This window comes from Nansenia antarctica, assembly GCF_963989245.1.
Source record: "Nansenia antarctica genome assembly, chromosome: 17".
Taxonomy (NCBI): Eukaryota; Metazoa; Chordata; class Actinopteri; order Argentiniformes; family Microstomatidae; genus Nansenia; species Nansenia antarctica.
The window spans coordinates 14,936,458-14,952,029 of NC_137687.1; the positions used below are offsets into that span (position 1 = coordinate 14,936,458).

General features: G+C 43.0%; 2 protein-coding genes across 2 annotated transcripts in view; one reads left to right on the top strand and one right to left on the bottom strand.

Annotated features, from left to right (window-relative positions):
• Positions 1–15,572, top strand: part of LOC308172729 (NADPH--cytochrome P450 reductase-like) — a 155,452-nt gene that overhangs the window by 93,380 nt on the left and 46,500 nt on the right. The window lies entirely within an intron of this gene.
• On the bottom strand, positions 3,866–14,266 carry gdpd1 (glycerophosphodiester phosphodiesterase domain containing 1). Its single transcript, XM_080547216.1, has 10 exons — positions 13,888–14,266; positions 13,429–13,471; positions 10,535–10,670; positions 9,285–9,330; positions 8,755–8,876; positions 8,501–8,590; positions 7,655–7,788; positions 7,366–7,425; positions 7,120–7,171; positions 3,866–4,908 (listed from the first exon to the last, which is right to left on the bottom strand). The coding sequence occupies exons 1-10, from the start codon at positions 14,021–14,023 to the stop codon at positions 4,765–4,767; spliced, it is 963 nt and encodes a 320-aa protein (XP_080403342.1). The 5' UTR covers positions 14,024–14,266; the 3' UTR covers positions 3,866–4,764.

A 15,572-nucleotide genomic window follows, 5' to 3' on the forward strand; every position in this document is an offset into this window, starting at 1 on the left:
TGTTTGATGACAGCAATACTTATTCTGTGATATTGTTACCATTTTATACAAACGTTGTATAAGTCAAGAAATGTGTTTATTGAAAAATTCAATAAAATACTGAGAATATTTTAACATCAATTATTTAATTTCAGATCATTCATTGATGTTATCGCAATTTGTTCATTTTACTTGAAGATGACATCAATAATAATATGTCACCTCACCTGTAAAGCATCAGCAACGTTTTACAGATGAATATGCATACACAATTAAAAATTAATTAATTAACAATTATATTTATATAGTAACTTATATATAGAGAGAGATCTAAAGTGCATGGAAATATCACTGTTGTAATCAAAAATATGATGAAGGGTATAACATGATTGACTTATGGTATCATCAATGGTAAAAATAAATAAAAATAAATAAAGTTATAATTTCCAGAACCACTATCTCCTGCTGACTCGGAAGTCGTTTTTCGCGTCACAGACCTTCTTCTTCTTCTTTTCATTTGATTGGCGGTTGACAACCAACTTGAGGCGCATTACCGCTACCTACCGGACTGACCTTCACCACTGACGCACATCCTTCTCCTATAAACGTTGAAGACTCCGCCCATTATTATTATTATTATTATTATTATTAGTAGTAGTAGTAGTATTTATTATTTTATTTTATTTTTTATAATAAAGGAATTTGTAATACATAATAAAGGGGAAAAAAATAAAGGAGTTTTGTTTTATTCAAATGGAGAGTTTAACATATGTATTTTATTAGTCAATACGGAATAATAGTATCATGTAATGTAATACACACTACATTTTATTAGTATACCTGTAATACTATTATTTAAAATGTTCTTAGAAAAATGAGGACATACAAGACATGGAGGGGGGAGGACATCAGGGTCAGCTCTTTGGCAGCCAGTGTGACGCTGCAGGCAGTGAAGACCTTCGGTGTGCCCAGGTCGACGCTCATGGATAGAGTCAAAGGCTGAGTGGCATGGCTGCTTTAGTGGACCAAGGCGAGCCACAAGGCATGGTGGTTGAAGTCTTCCCCTATGAAATGGGACAACCCTTATGAGCTGCTAACATTATGGACCTTTTCAGGTTGAAGATAGACTGAAAATGTACTTCCAAACCTACTGCCAGTTTCTGGAAGAAACTTTCATCAAACAGTGGTACAGGAAGAAGTCCGCAGCATTCAAGAAGGCCATGATCGTTATGCAGGACAATGCTCCATCACATACATCTAAGTACTCCACTGCTTGGTTGGCAGCAAAGGCCTCAAAGATGACTGAATAATGACCTGGCCCGCTTCCTCACCTGACTATCCTGTTGAGTACTTGTGTGGTCCCTTCTCAAATGGCAGATTTACAGTGAGGAAGACAATACAGTTCTTTGAAGAGCATTTGGGAGGCTGTGGTTTGGCTGCTTCAGCCAAAGTTGATCAAACAGATCAAGAAACTGACAGACTCCATAGGTGGACGGCTCATGGCAGTTATTGAGAAGAATGGTGGCTATATTGGTCACTGAATACTTTTGAAAGGCCAAAAATGTTATTTAATGATAATTTTGTGTTAGTTATTTGTTACCCCAAGGCAATTGTAGGGGAAACACTGGAGGGAGTAACTATGGATACACCTTCACTGGTAACACCCTCAGAGGACGAAGGTTACAATCATTACTGATGAATGGAAATATGTTCTCATTGAATGTGTGTAGGTGTGTGTTAGTGTCAGGGTCAGAGAATGACATATTTTCCTCTGTCCCAGTCCAGCTGCACTCTGACCCTCTGGAGGTTCTGGCTCACTGTGAAGGGAGTGGATAGAACACCTGTATAAAACCTCCCATCAGAAAACCCAAGCTGCCAGGATCCACCCATAAAGCCTACGCCCTTCCTGTCTGTAGACTCTCTCATCACACCTAGGATATAGCCTGGACTCCCCCACACCTCAACGTCCCAGCTGTGTGTCCCTGAGTCAAAGCCCTCAGAGCCCAGGACCACAGATAGGACTCAAACCTCTCTGGGTTATCTCTGTCTGTCTCTCTTCTCTGCGTGTCACATTGGTCAGATCCTCAGACAGGATGAGATGTGGGTGGGCAGTGTTGGGGTCCAGAATCACAGGAGTGTTTTCCTCTATTCCCTGCATCTTCTCCCAGACTTTGAACTGTAGGTTGCCCATGTGCTTTGCCACGTCTATCAGCGCTCCTGAAACCTTCTCTGGATCCGGCAGTGTGCTCTGGGCTCTGTCCATGGAGGCCTTGAAGTTCAGCAGGACTGTGATGTCATCAGCTTTTAGCTCCTCCTCCTCCATGGTTCTGATTGTGTTTGAAAGTGATAATATCTCTCCTCTCAGCCCCTCAAAACTGGTGAAGCTTCTCAAACTCCTCCTTCATCTGCCTCTCTGTGTGCTGGGCCTGGCTCTCATGTTTAGCTGCTTCATTACAAGTCAGTTTAACCTTTTGAAAGGTCTTCAGCTTCTTCTTCAGTGCAGTCTGGAGTTCACTCTTATGATCCAGTACAGCTTCATCTACTGGGCAACAATCATGTTTTTTATGCTGTTTTGAAGTCTGACACACCACACAGATGGGCTGTTTATCCTCCAGACAGAAGAGCTTGAGTTCCTCACGGTGCAGACTGCAAAGCACCCCAGACCCTGCCTCAGCTCTCTGACTTCTCAGGCTTCTGAGTTGAAAGTTCACTTCTGAAAACTCACCGAGTTGAAGTCAGTAGGAAGTCAAATCCAGATTTTGACGGTGTTGCTTCTTCCTTTGTGGTTGTTTTGAATGTAATGGTAATTGAGTGTTAAGTCCTTCAGAGAGTCATACATCATGTGATGTTGTGGGTCATGCTAGTGAACAGCAGCACCAGAGAGTGTCTCGACTGATTAGCTCAACAGGTAAGAGGGTGGAGCTTCAGGTATGAGTCCAAGGGTCACAAGCAGGGGATGTGTTCAAGGGTCACAAGCAGAATGATGCCGTGCGTGCGCGCGTGTGTGTGTGGCAGTATAGCACAATAAAACACAGTAATATAAAATCCACTACAAAGGTCATGTCTTACTAACAACAACATATTTACCACCTAACCCTGTCACATGCTAACATGTGATGTGTTGGACACTAGGGAGTAGAGTAGGGTCTAGGGAATAGGGGCTAGGGAGTAGAGTAGTGTAGGGAGTAGGGGCTAGGGAGTAGAGTAGTGTAGGGAGTAGGGGCTAGGGAGTAGAGTAGTGTAGGGAATAGGGGCTAGGGAGTAGAGTAGTGTAGGTAGTAGGGGCTATATGGAGTAGGGAGTAGGGGCTAGGGAGTAGAGTAGTGTAGGGAGTAGGGACTAGGGAGGAGGGAGTAGGGGCTAGGGAGGAGGGAGTAGGGGCTAGGGAGGAGAGTAGTGTAGGGAATAGGGTCTATATGGAGTAGGGAGTAGGGGCTAGGGAGTAGAGTAGTGTAGGGAGTAGGTGCTAGGGAGGAGGGAGTAGGGTCTAGGGAGTAGAGTAGTGTAGGGAGTAGGGGCTAGGGAGTAGAGTAGTGTAGGGAGTAGGGGCTAGGGAGTAGAGTAGTGTAGGGAATAGGGGCTAGGGAGTAGAGTAGTGTAGGGAATAGGGGCTAGGGAGTAGAGTAGTGTAGGGAGTAGGGGCTAGGGAGTAGAGTAGTGTAGGGAGTAGGGGCTAGGGAGGAGAGTAGTGTAGGGAGTAGGGGCTAGGGAGGAGAGTAGTGTAGGGAGTAGGGGCTAGGGAGGAGAGTAGTGTAGGGAGTAGGGGCTAGGGAGTAGAGTAGTGTAGGGAGTAGGGGCTAGGGAGTAGGGAGTATATGGGGTCAGTATCCCATATTTCAAGGCAATCGGTCAAAAAGCATTCCACATTTACATGTACATTACTGTATAATTATTTCAAAACCATTACAAGATTAGCATTACATACACACACAGCATCTCCAACATACAGCTGTTTCTGGTCCCTCAAATTCATGTACTATCAGAACAAACATGAAAATATAACAAAGACATTTAAATAAATCACAACACAATTTCAATTCTACATTCATTCACCTACAGTGGGGTGCAAACATTTGGGCACCCCTCATCAAATGTATGAGCCCCATGAGGAAGCTTAGGGTACAGCCTTGGTATAATAATCATGTTAAAGACATCCAACTCTGAAGGACATTGGATGTCCATGTCTATGACAGGTCATTTAATTAAACACCTTCCCATATATATACATAGATAGATAGATATAGAGTAGATAGATATACAGTGCCCTATGTAAGTAATGGGACAGTGCCCTACGTAAGTAATGGGACAGTGAAGCATCTTTTTGTTGTTGTTGGCTTTTAAAGGTTTGGATTTTAAACCAAACAATTACTATGAGGTGTAAGTATAGATTCTCAGCTTTTATTTGACGGTAATGGGACTTAGTAGTACTAGTCAAAATAGGAAAAAGGTCTTCGCTGCCCCATTCCTTACACAGGCCACTGTACCTCCTGCAGCCTGCTAGATGAATTTGTTGACAGACAGTTTTTTATTCCAGTGGTTATGTGAAACCCTCTCCAGTGTTTTACTAGCACCTGCGACCACCTCACCTTCTGACACACCCTTACTTACCAAGACGTTTGATTGACACACCATTGTAATGATTCATATTTCAATTTAGAAACAACATAAGATCAATATTGCAACAAACATAACCCTTTGAATTCCATTGATGCATGTTTCAACTGATGCAACTGTAATAATAAACAGCATAACTCAAGTCAGTTGAGGCTACTGAGCCAGCTGATGTCAGTCAGGACAGGTGGGCTTGGCGATGGCGTTCTTGTCCATGTAGTCCTTCAGCTTGGTGGGGAAGTCGGTCATGACCCCGGTGGCCCCCAGGTCAAACGCTCTCTGGAAGTCCTCCTCGTCATTCAGCACCCACACATACACCTGTCAATCAAACACACACTGGTTACACCCACACATACACCTGTCAATCAAACACACACTGGTTACACCCACACATACACCTGTCAATCAAACACACACTGGTTACACCCACACATATACCTGTCAATCAAACACACACTGGTTACACCCACACATATACCTGTCAATCAAACACACACTGGTTAGAGTTTCTATCCATTCTTTTTTTATGATCAATAGTTTGTATTATTTTCGATAAACAAACAATGAACAGACATCCATCACAAGTAACAGTTGACATTGGACATTCAATTAAAAAGACAGGAGATAGACACAACATAACATAATGGTGATGTACAGAAATGTAGAACTACGGCATTGTCTGACAGTCATAATTATAGCAGTTTACTTTTCTCTTTCCACGTTTTACATATTGGAATATTGCTATTTACATGGACTGGAAATTTATTTCTCAAATTATTTCTCAATATATGAGTGATACTGCCCCCATTTCAAGCAATATTCCTCCACCTTATCAAGCAGCCTGTATGATAATAGCCTATCGCTAAGCCACGCCCCCTCGGACAAACAAACAAGAGTTTTCTGCCTGTAGTGACTTTTGCTGTGATATGATTGGACAATTTCTATTTTGGGGCGTGGCTTAGCGATAGGTCCATTGTTCTAATTTTAATAATTTAATTTAATAATTTTGCCATTTAGCAGACGCTTTTATCCAAAGCGACTTACATTTACGAATTACAGGGACATTCCCCCTGGAGTAACTGAGGGCTAAGTGCCTTACCCAAGGGCACACTAGTAGTGGTGTGGCTTCAGGCGGGATTTGAACTCACAACCTTCCGATCCCAAGTCCAACTCACTATCCACTAGACCACCAGCCAACTGCCTGAGTTTCTATTCATTCCAATTCTAGAACACAAATATAAACCAGGGGCCGTATTACAGAAACTTCCTAAAAATCTTAACTGTTTGGTAACCATGGTAATTAGGATTAGGACCAAAAAGCCATTAGAGATCACAGTTCCTAAATCAATGTTCCTAGGTAGTGGTAGTGGTGGTCTAGTCTAGTGGATAGTGAGTTGGACTTGTGATCGGAAGGTTGTGAGTTCAAATCCCGCCTGAAACCAAACCACTCCTAGTGTGCCCTTGAGTAAGGCACTTAGCCCTCAGTTACTCCAGGGGGAATGTCCCTGTAATTCATAATTGTGATTCGCTTTGGATTAAAAGCGTCTGCTAAATGTCAAAATTAAAAATGTAAATTATGACAGGTGTATGTGTATTACACTAACTTCACTTAACTAAACTAACTTCACAAAATCTTAAATAAAGTCACCTAACTTTAGGATAACCGTTAGGCTGTCCTAACTGTCAAGCCCAATGCACACGGCGTGCGATTTTGTCGCACGACAACATTCGATTCTCAATTCACACCACCGAAGTGAGTGGGTGTGAATGGAGAATCGAATGTTGTCGTGTGACAATATCGCATCGCAATGCACACGGCGCACGACAACATTCGATTCTCCATTCACACCCACTCACTTCGGTGGTGTGAATTGAGAATCGAATGTTGTCGTGCGATAAAATCGCACGCCGTGTACATTGGGCTTCAGACATCACACCCAGGTGGTGGAGTAAGCAGTGCAGGTTTCACAGCATTCCGTTGCTATTGTTCAAGGAGGAGCGGCAGTTGGTCATTAACATTTCAAACCCATTTTTCTAACTTGTGATGACGACTACAGTTGTTAATGTACACAGACATAATATGTATCAAAATGTTTAGGAAGTTTGAATAATAATAATAATAATGTCTTGAAGTTTATTGCCCATCGTTGTTTCTGATCCATTATAAGATAATTATAAGATAAGATATTATTGTTTACAATATAGGGACGTTACAATACGTTACAAAGTATACCTTACAAATAAAAGGAGCTGCGCAAGATGGAAGTATCATTGGTTGCTAGGTAACAGACATAAACGTTGATAACCGTCGTTGGATTTAATATTTAGGATGAGATAAGATAGGATGAAGTAAATAAGATAGGATTCCTAAAGTTAGTTAGGATTTGCTTCTGTAATACCAAATTGAGATAAATCCTATCTCCTACTTTCCTATCTTAACTTAGGACGTAAGATAGGAAGTTTCTGTTATACGGCCCCAGATGTACAGGCTCACTAGCGTCTGACAGCTGCTTCAGAAGCAGATCTCACCTGGATTCCCCTGGCTGTCAGGTGATTAAACAGAGCTCTCCTCATCAGCAGGCTGCAAGACAAACACAACCATTGGCCCTGAAGCAGGAATCTCATTATCAATATGCATTACAATGAATTAGCTATAGAAAGTAGCCACAAACCACCAATCAGACAAATGTTATGTTATGCGAGCCTACCATTTATCAAATATAAATGTGAATGAAGGTGTGGGGTTTTTCACAGTGTGCGTGCAGTGACACATACCTGTCTGCCAGCCAGGTGATGACTTGCTGGCTCTTGGTCATTCTGTCAGGATCCCTCAGCCTGTGGGACAACACACACACAACGTAAAGGTCGTTATTAAAAAAAGGAGAGAATCAAGAAAGGCATGTACATTCTCATAACACAAGACATGGGCATATTGTGTGCACTGTAGACTGCGGTGCTAGACCACTGGACCACCCCAGGCCACATCTTTCATCTATCGTTTTTCTGTTCCATGCAACTGGAGAGAGCCGAGCGTGCTGTGTGTTTGTGTGTTTGTGTGTCTTACTTTGTGAGGATGGAGGGCATGGGGATCTCTAGGAACTTCTCCTTGAGAGGCACGAAGGGCAGCAGGCCGGTGTAGAACAGCCCCACCAGCAGCAGCACCCTGGACAAGCTGAACAGCACCGGGATCCGAGGGTTCTGCAGGACACACAACATATCCCAGGTCAGATAATCCAGCTATCCATTCTAATGGTAAATGGACTGACTTATATAGCGCTTTATTCCAAAGCACTTTACAACGGCCTCTCGTTCACCCATTCACACACCCATTCACACAGGCGCCGGCCCACTCACTGGGAGCAACTGGGGTTCAGTGTCTTGCCCAAGGACACTTCGACATGTGGCCAGCCAGGGCTCGAACCGCCGATCTGCCAACCTTGCGATCATTAGACACCGGCTCTACCTCCTGCGCCACAGTCGCCCCCTTTCTCAGTACAACAAATCACAATAGGACCCTTCCAAAAACATTCAGCATGGATCTCTTCTGTCTGTTTCATGGTAATGTCACGACCCAACAAGCTCTGCATGTAATGTACTTTATAGTCAATAATCGAAATCGTTACAGGGCCGAGTCCAGACACAGAAGTAGGAGAACATGGCAGGGTTCTAGAATAGGAGAACATCGCAGGGTTCTAGAACAGGCTTCTCTCCGTCTGTCCCCTAAACAGCGTCTCACACAAACGCTGTCTCTCCGTTCTCTCTTCACAGGTGAGGTAATCCGTTTTTTTCATGATACCCACCAAGCCACTCCCCCAAATCACCCTGGGTAACCAATCACCATAACCCACTGAGCTTACGTTAACAGATAAGAGTTGGGCCGTGACAGTAGGCAGCAGGTCGTCTAGGTTACCTCCTTGTAGCACTTATTCACCACCTGGTTCCTAGAGTTGCCCCAGACAGTCAGGTGCTCCCTGTCATACTTTATGACCAGCTCTGAGACCTGAAGAACCAAACAGAACAGAACAAACCCACAGTAATCAGTGGTGAGGGAGGTGCTTTTTCTATCACACACACTCACATGAGTGAGGGTGAATTTCCAAGTTAATGTCACAGTCGCTACGAAAAAAAGGGTAAAAAAGGGAAAATGCACAAACACACACACACCTTCTTGATGAGTGTGTCGTTGTTGACCTTGATGTCGATGTTGACAGGGGTCTCAGGGAAGCCCTCAAACACATCCCTGAGGAGGGGGATGCGTTTGTCCTCTCCTCCCTCACAGACACATTCTGCATAGACAGACAGGGGTAGATAAAAGACACAATCCCTCAAACACACATATACTCTCATCATAATATCATGAATGAATCATGTACTGTATAGACTAACACACATATACTCTCGTCATAATATTATGTACTGTATAGACTAACACCATACTGAACAATATTCAAGTCAATTGTGACCCAGGGCGTGCCAAAGCAGCATGTACAGTCTACAGTGTAAGTAAGTAAAGTTTATTTATATAGCACATTTTACAACGACAAAAACAGCCACCTAAAGGGCTTAACAGAAAACACTAGTAAAAGACAAACAACAGATAAAAATACACTAGAAACAAGGTGCAATACAGATTACAAGTGCAGAAATAAAAGTACAAAGAGTGCAGTGTCAGGAGGCACAGTGGTGATACTAACCCCTCTGGAAGGTCACACCAAGCTTGCAGAGGTAAGGAGGGAGATCCTGTAAAACACACATGCATATGTAGAGTCAGCATGCCCAATTAGGGCTGTGCTGGGATTGAAGCGTTGTTTATGCCCACAACACACACAACACTGAGACGTTCTTTGATCCGATTAGACTTTTTTGCAAGGATATATATTAAAAGGGAGAGAGGCAATGAATAGTCTCAGGCCATCCATACCGGCTAACGAGGTACCAATCTTAGAGAACTTCCAGGATGGACAAATCACTGCTGACAAATCATGAAGGTGTAAATGTGGGGCTCAGAATGAAGGTGTCAATTGCGTTCCCTAGAAATAAAAATAAAAAAGCTCTGTTGCTAGTACAGACAGCTAACATCACCAAGCCTCTCTAGACGTTAAGACACTTGTTTTGTTATGGGGAGGATGTTGATAATTGGGCACAAACAGATTGGGAACACCAAAGAGAGTAAGTAGGTCTTTGGGAAGACAACTGTAGGAGCTATTTCATTAGTTTGATTATTTTGTTATTATTATTTGTTATTTTTTGCATTTGTTTATTCTATTTTGAAACCACTAGGGGCACTAGGCACCAGGCCAAGAACTTGGGTTAAAGGTAGCAGGTGTGTGTTGTCAGGTGATAAAGGTAGCAGGTATGTGTGTGTCAGGGGATAAAGGTAGCAGGTATGTGTGTGTCAGGGGATAAAGGTAGCAGGGGTGTGTGTGTCAGGTGACGCACCACAAGAGGAAATGGTTTTTACCAGAGCACGAGAGAGGCAGCCATTGAACATGAGTGTTTGCTTGGAACTATGTGTGTTTTTAATGTGGAAACTGTATTCTTGAGCTGCACTTCTGCTTGTCAAAGGAGAATATTTCTGTCACTGTGTGACAGACAATAAAGCAATCTTGAATCTTGAATCTTGAACTGGATAATAAATCAACTTAAACGTGGATCTCTGGCCTGGACATTTGACTTCTTATTGCCTGAGTACAGCCTAACTGAAATGGTGCATCAGTGTTTTTTTGTAAGTTTAATTCTGTTTGTATGTCCCTTCCCATCAGTCTATAGAACACGGAAGACAATAAGGTCCCAAACAGTCCCAGAAGGTCACAGACAGTCCCATGCCCGGCACCAATTTGTGGAAGACAACATGTCTGCTAGGCAACACGTCTGCTAGGCAACATGTCTGCTAGGCAATGAAAGACTCGGGCGTACGGTCATTAGCGAACCTTGAGATACTCACGGCATACGCCAGGTCTGCGATGGCGGCGCTGACGCCAGTCGACCTCTCCAGGTTGGCATCATGTGACACCACCACCTGCCCGTCCTTGGTTAAGTGACAGTCTATCTCCAGCATGTCAGTGCCGAGCTCTACAGCGCTACACAAGCAGAGACAACATGTCAACGTTCTTCTCAGTGTTGACACAAATAAACAACAGTGATAATGGTGGAAACGGTTCCAAGTTTGCGTTAATGTGATATTATTGCCACACTTGTCAACAGTGGAGCCCCTAGACTTTTGGGGGCCCTAAGCAAACAACATTATGGAGGCCCCTGGTAAGGGTCTTAGGCGGGTGACGATGTGGACATTTTAAAATGTATTTATTTCCCTGACACTAAAATATAATACGGTTTTACGAAGTTCGCGCATATGCGCGCGCTCGTGTGTGTGTAAGTAAAAAAACAGTCTGAAAGACTAGCGTCTCTTTTACAAAGGAGCCCTGGCCAAGACAGCCACAACACAACAATTACATTTGACATAATAAAAGCACATAAAAACATGCAAAGCACATTACATAAAAACAGTAAAAACAGTAGAAACAGTAAAAACAGTACATGACCACAGGTACAGTAGCACACCTACACATTGCGACATACTGGACCACAAGTAGCATACAAATTACATGCAACATGGAGCATGTAAATGATGCATGTAAATGCATGTAAATGATGGATCTTATCATGAATCATTTTTAAAGGCTTTAATATAGGCTACATGATGTATTAACTATTTGTATTTTGTACCCAGATGTCAAATAAATACGTAACAAATGAATAGTTAACTTTAAAAAAAAACTGCCCCGCTGAACCAATGAGAAGGACGGGGGGGCGGTGCTTCCCATCGGTCCGGCCTATCAGTGTCCTAGATTTGCCGCTCGCTCCGGGCGGCACATAGAATCCGTTCTATGGATAAAGGTCTCCAGACGTTTGGAGCGAGAGCAAAGCGGAAGTGGAAACGGCTGGCACCGCGAGACTAGCCAGCTATCAATAAACTACAATTCATCAGAGCAATTGCGCGTCATCTCCCTGTCATCAGAATGATCACGCCCCTTTTTGGGTGATAGAAGGGGAGAAGTTTGACTGGCGGTCAATGGGAATTTCTGGTCTTCGCTACTTTAATCCGCTAAAATAAGAAAACCGTAGTGCTTTTTAGATATTAGGCGCCCACATCCGATGGCCAGTTAGGCAAACTATTATATAGTGTCGTTGCCGATCAATGATCGACGTCGTTATATAGAGAAAATTAATGAAATAGGGGTTGATTTATCAGAGCAGTCATACGTCATCTCCCTGTCATCTGGGATTTGTAGTTCTTCATTTGATTTGCCGTGTAAATCCCCAGACTGCCCAAATCCGATTGCCAGTCAGGCAAACAATTATATAGTGTCGTTGCCGATCAATGATCGACGTCGTTATATGGAGAACATTTATGAAATAGGCAATGAATGTGTGTCCTTTCAGTCTGCCTCCATGAACCACCCGACCCAAAGGCCTGAGGTGTTGTAGGAGGTATGAATATGATTTAGGGGGTATTTAGTATAACAGGCTAATGGGTTTATTGTGAGTTTACTTTGATTGTTTGTTTATTGCCTAGATCACCGTATTGAGAAGTCATATGGTTATGGGGGGTGATATTGCAAGGTAATTTAAGCACCTGCGCACCTTGCATGGTGGTAGTGGAGAGAGAGGGGAGCGATGCATTTTTGTTGACCGCATTATACGCATATTCTATACGCATAGTTTGTTATTTTTCTGGTTTTGATCGCTTATGGATTATTTTTGTACGTCGCCAAGTTTGATTGTTCTATTCAATAAATGCTCTAAAACGTACTTTTCATCTCAGCGGATTGTTTGGCGCGTCATACAATTACCAGCCAGACCCTGGTTGCGTCTCTCAGCGACTTTTTACTTTTGGCTCTATCTATCTATCTCGCTACAGGTGTCATATAACCCTAACCCATATCCTGCCATATAAAAGTACCTTATTGAATCTCCAGGTAATGTATTTCTGACATCCATCACTTTTGCTGTCGTTAAGATACTTTATTTTTCTGTTTTGGTAGTCTGTCCAATGTGACAATTGCCCTCCTCCACCGGCCCTAGTTTTGGATCTAGCTTGCTGTTCATTATTTTCATGATAAAACGTCATAACATCTTCATATACACCATACACTGTGTCAAAGACACTGAACAGTAGACATAAGACATGTTCATAAATGTTTATCTTATATGTGTATATGTTTGTGAATATGTGATTGTGAATATGTTTTCTGTTTTTTGGGACCTTCGGAAGAGCCACTACAATTTCATTGTATAGGCAACTGTACAACGACAATAAAGTATATTCTATTCTATTCTATACAGGATAAATACTGATTAACAGTAGGCTACTTTGACAAATGCCCATTGAACAGATTTATTTATTATCCTATCTTAAGAAAACTAATGTAACACTCCCATCTGAAGAAAAAAAAAGTTGGAGGCCCTTTTTGTTTGGTGGCCCCAAGCAATTGCCTTGGTTGCCTCTATGGACGGGGCGCCTCTGCTTGTCAACTGTCCCGGGCCATTACACACACACACACGCACACGCACACACACACACACACACACACACACACACACACACACACACACACACACACACACACACACACACACACACACACACACACACACTCACTCACTCACTCACTCACTCACTCACTCACTCTCACTCTCACTCTCACTCTCACTCTCACTCTCACTCTCACTCTCACTCTCACTCTCACACACACACACACACACACACACACACACACACACACACACACACCAATGTAAATTACAAGACACCACAGACAGTCCAGCAGGACTCACTGTTTAAAAGCAGCCATGGTGTTCTCCAGGTTTTCGCCTGCCCCTGAAAATATAAAACATGATTTTAGACTCTCTAAAATAACTTAGAGGGTGGCAGGCAGGAGATTACTATAGGCTGACGTAATGCCTGATCATGTATTTAGCTAATACTGCAAATATGAAGAGAGATGCCCCCATATCGTGAGCTTAGAATGATAAGGTTCTATCTCCGTTTAGGGCAGTTCAGAGATATTGAGCGTCAAAGTTTTTACATTCCATTATGTTTTGTGAGATGGAATCTTTGTATTTTATGAATTACTAACTCAAAAATGTCAACATTTAAAAAAAAATAACACCACACAGGCATTAATAAACACCTAATGGATCAGATTATGTAAAAAAAACTCAATTTTTACAAAAATTGAGATAGAACCGTATCATTCTAACGTCACGATATGGTGTGGTAGATGGTCGCCTCACCTCCACGGTGTGAGATGTGTCTGCAAAGGAACGCCTCCCTCTTCCTCCGGTGCAGGAGCGATGGACATTTCAGCAGCAGAGCCGAGGTCAGGACGTACCCCGTGATCGTAGACAACACGTAGACAGCTGCACACATGTCTGTCTGTGGAGGAGGAAGTAGCTAGATAATGATCAGATAGATACTGTAAGTCAAGTCGTCGCTATAGCGATCTGATCAACATGTAGGTGACTGAATGGTCACTGAAGCCACACCACCATCACCACCGTTCAGCTGTCAGTGCAGTAGCTTGGTTGTCATCGAAACTGACTCAAAATGTTATTTTTATCCCGTGATCATATCCTGTGGACCTGTGACTCAGATCCCACACCTGGACATGGCAGGGTGGGCCAGGTACTGGAGCGGTTAAAGTCCGTGTCGCTCTTGTTGTTGTTCTTCTTCTTCTTTTCAATTTGAATGGCGGTTTGCGACCAACTCGAGGCGCATTACCGCCACCTACCGGACTGTGTTTGGACGGTATATTTGTATATTTGACTTAACTGGCAGCGTGCATCCTTGGTGTTGCGTTACTGCCATCTGCTGGTTAACTCCTGGTCCTACAATCCGTTTTGTCTGATTTTTCCTATCAGTCCTAGAGAGGTAATTCTTCTGGAAGAATTTAAACAGAATTTGCCCGATCGTATTGTATTGTGGTGTACTTGAACGAACAGAAAATAGATTCAATTTCCACTGCTGCAGTGCGCGCGGATATATGTTGTGTGCACTCCAAGGAACTCTTCATATTTAATTTAATAGGACTTCTGGAACAATGTGCTTTGGACAGATTAATCCAAAGTTGAATTATTTGGGCACAGTAGCCTAACAGAAGACATGTTAAGTCAAACCAAAGACAGAATTTGAGCACAAGAACCTCATACCAACTGTGAAGCATGGGGGTGGAAATGTCATGGTTTGGCATGGCTTTGCTACAGCTACAAATGCTTTATTGTATCAGAGGGTGCTTGAGGAAAATGTGAGACCATCTGTCCAAAAATGTGAGCTGAAGCGGATGTGGACCATGCAACATGACAATGATCTAATACATTCCAGTAAATCCACCCAAAGAATGGCTAAAAACAAAGTCATGGAGAGTTCTGGAATTGCCAAATCAAAGCCCGGATCTTAATCCTATTGAGATGCTGTGGGGTGATTTGAAACGGGCTGTGCTGCAAGACACCCCTCAAACATCCCAGACCTGAAGGAATTCTGCATGGAGGAGTGGGAAACATGTTCTGCCAGCTGATGTCAGAGACTGGTAGACATTCTTAGGAAACGTCTAATTGAGATTATTTCAGACAAAGGGGGGCAATACCAGATATTAGGGCATAGGGTGTCCTAACCTTTCCCTCAGTATTAATTGGCATCTGTATAGATTTTCTGGTTAAAATAAATGATAACAAAGTTACAAATATATGTCCATATTTCTTAAAAAAAGAACTAAATAGTTCATGGGGTGTCCTAGTTTTTTCACATGACTGTATGAGGAGGCTGTTCGTTGACTGCAGTTCAGCATTCAACACCATAGTCCCCTCCAAGCTCGTCACCAAGCTCAGAGACCAGGGTCTTAACACCTCCCTGTGTAACGGGCTCAGCTCAGAGCTCTGGAGGTCTTAACACCTCCCTGTGTAACTGGCTCCTGGACTTCCTG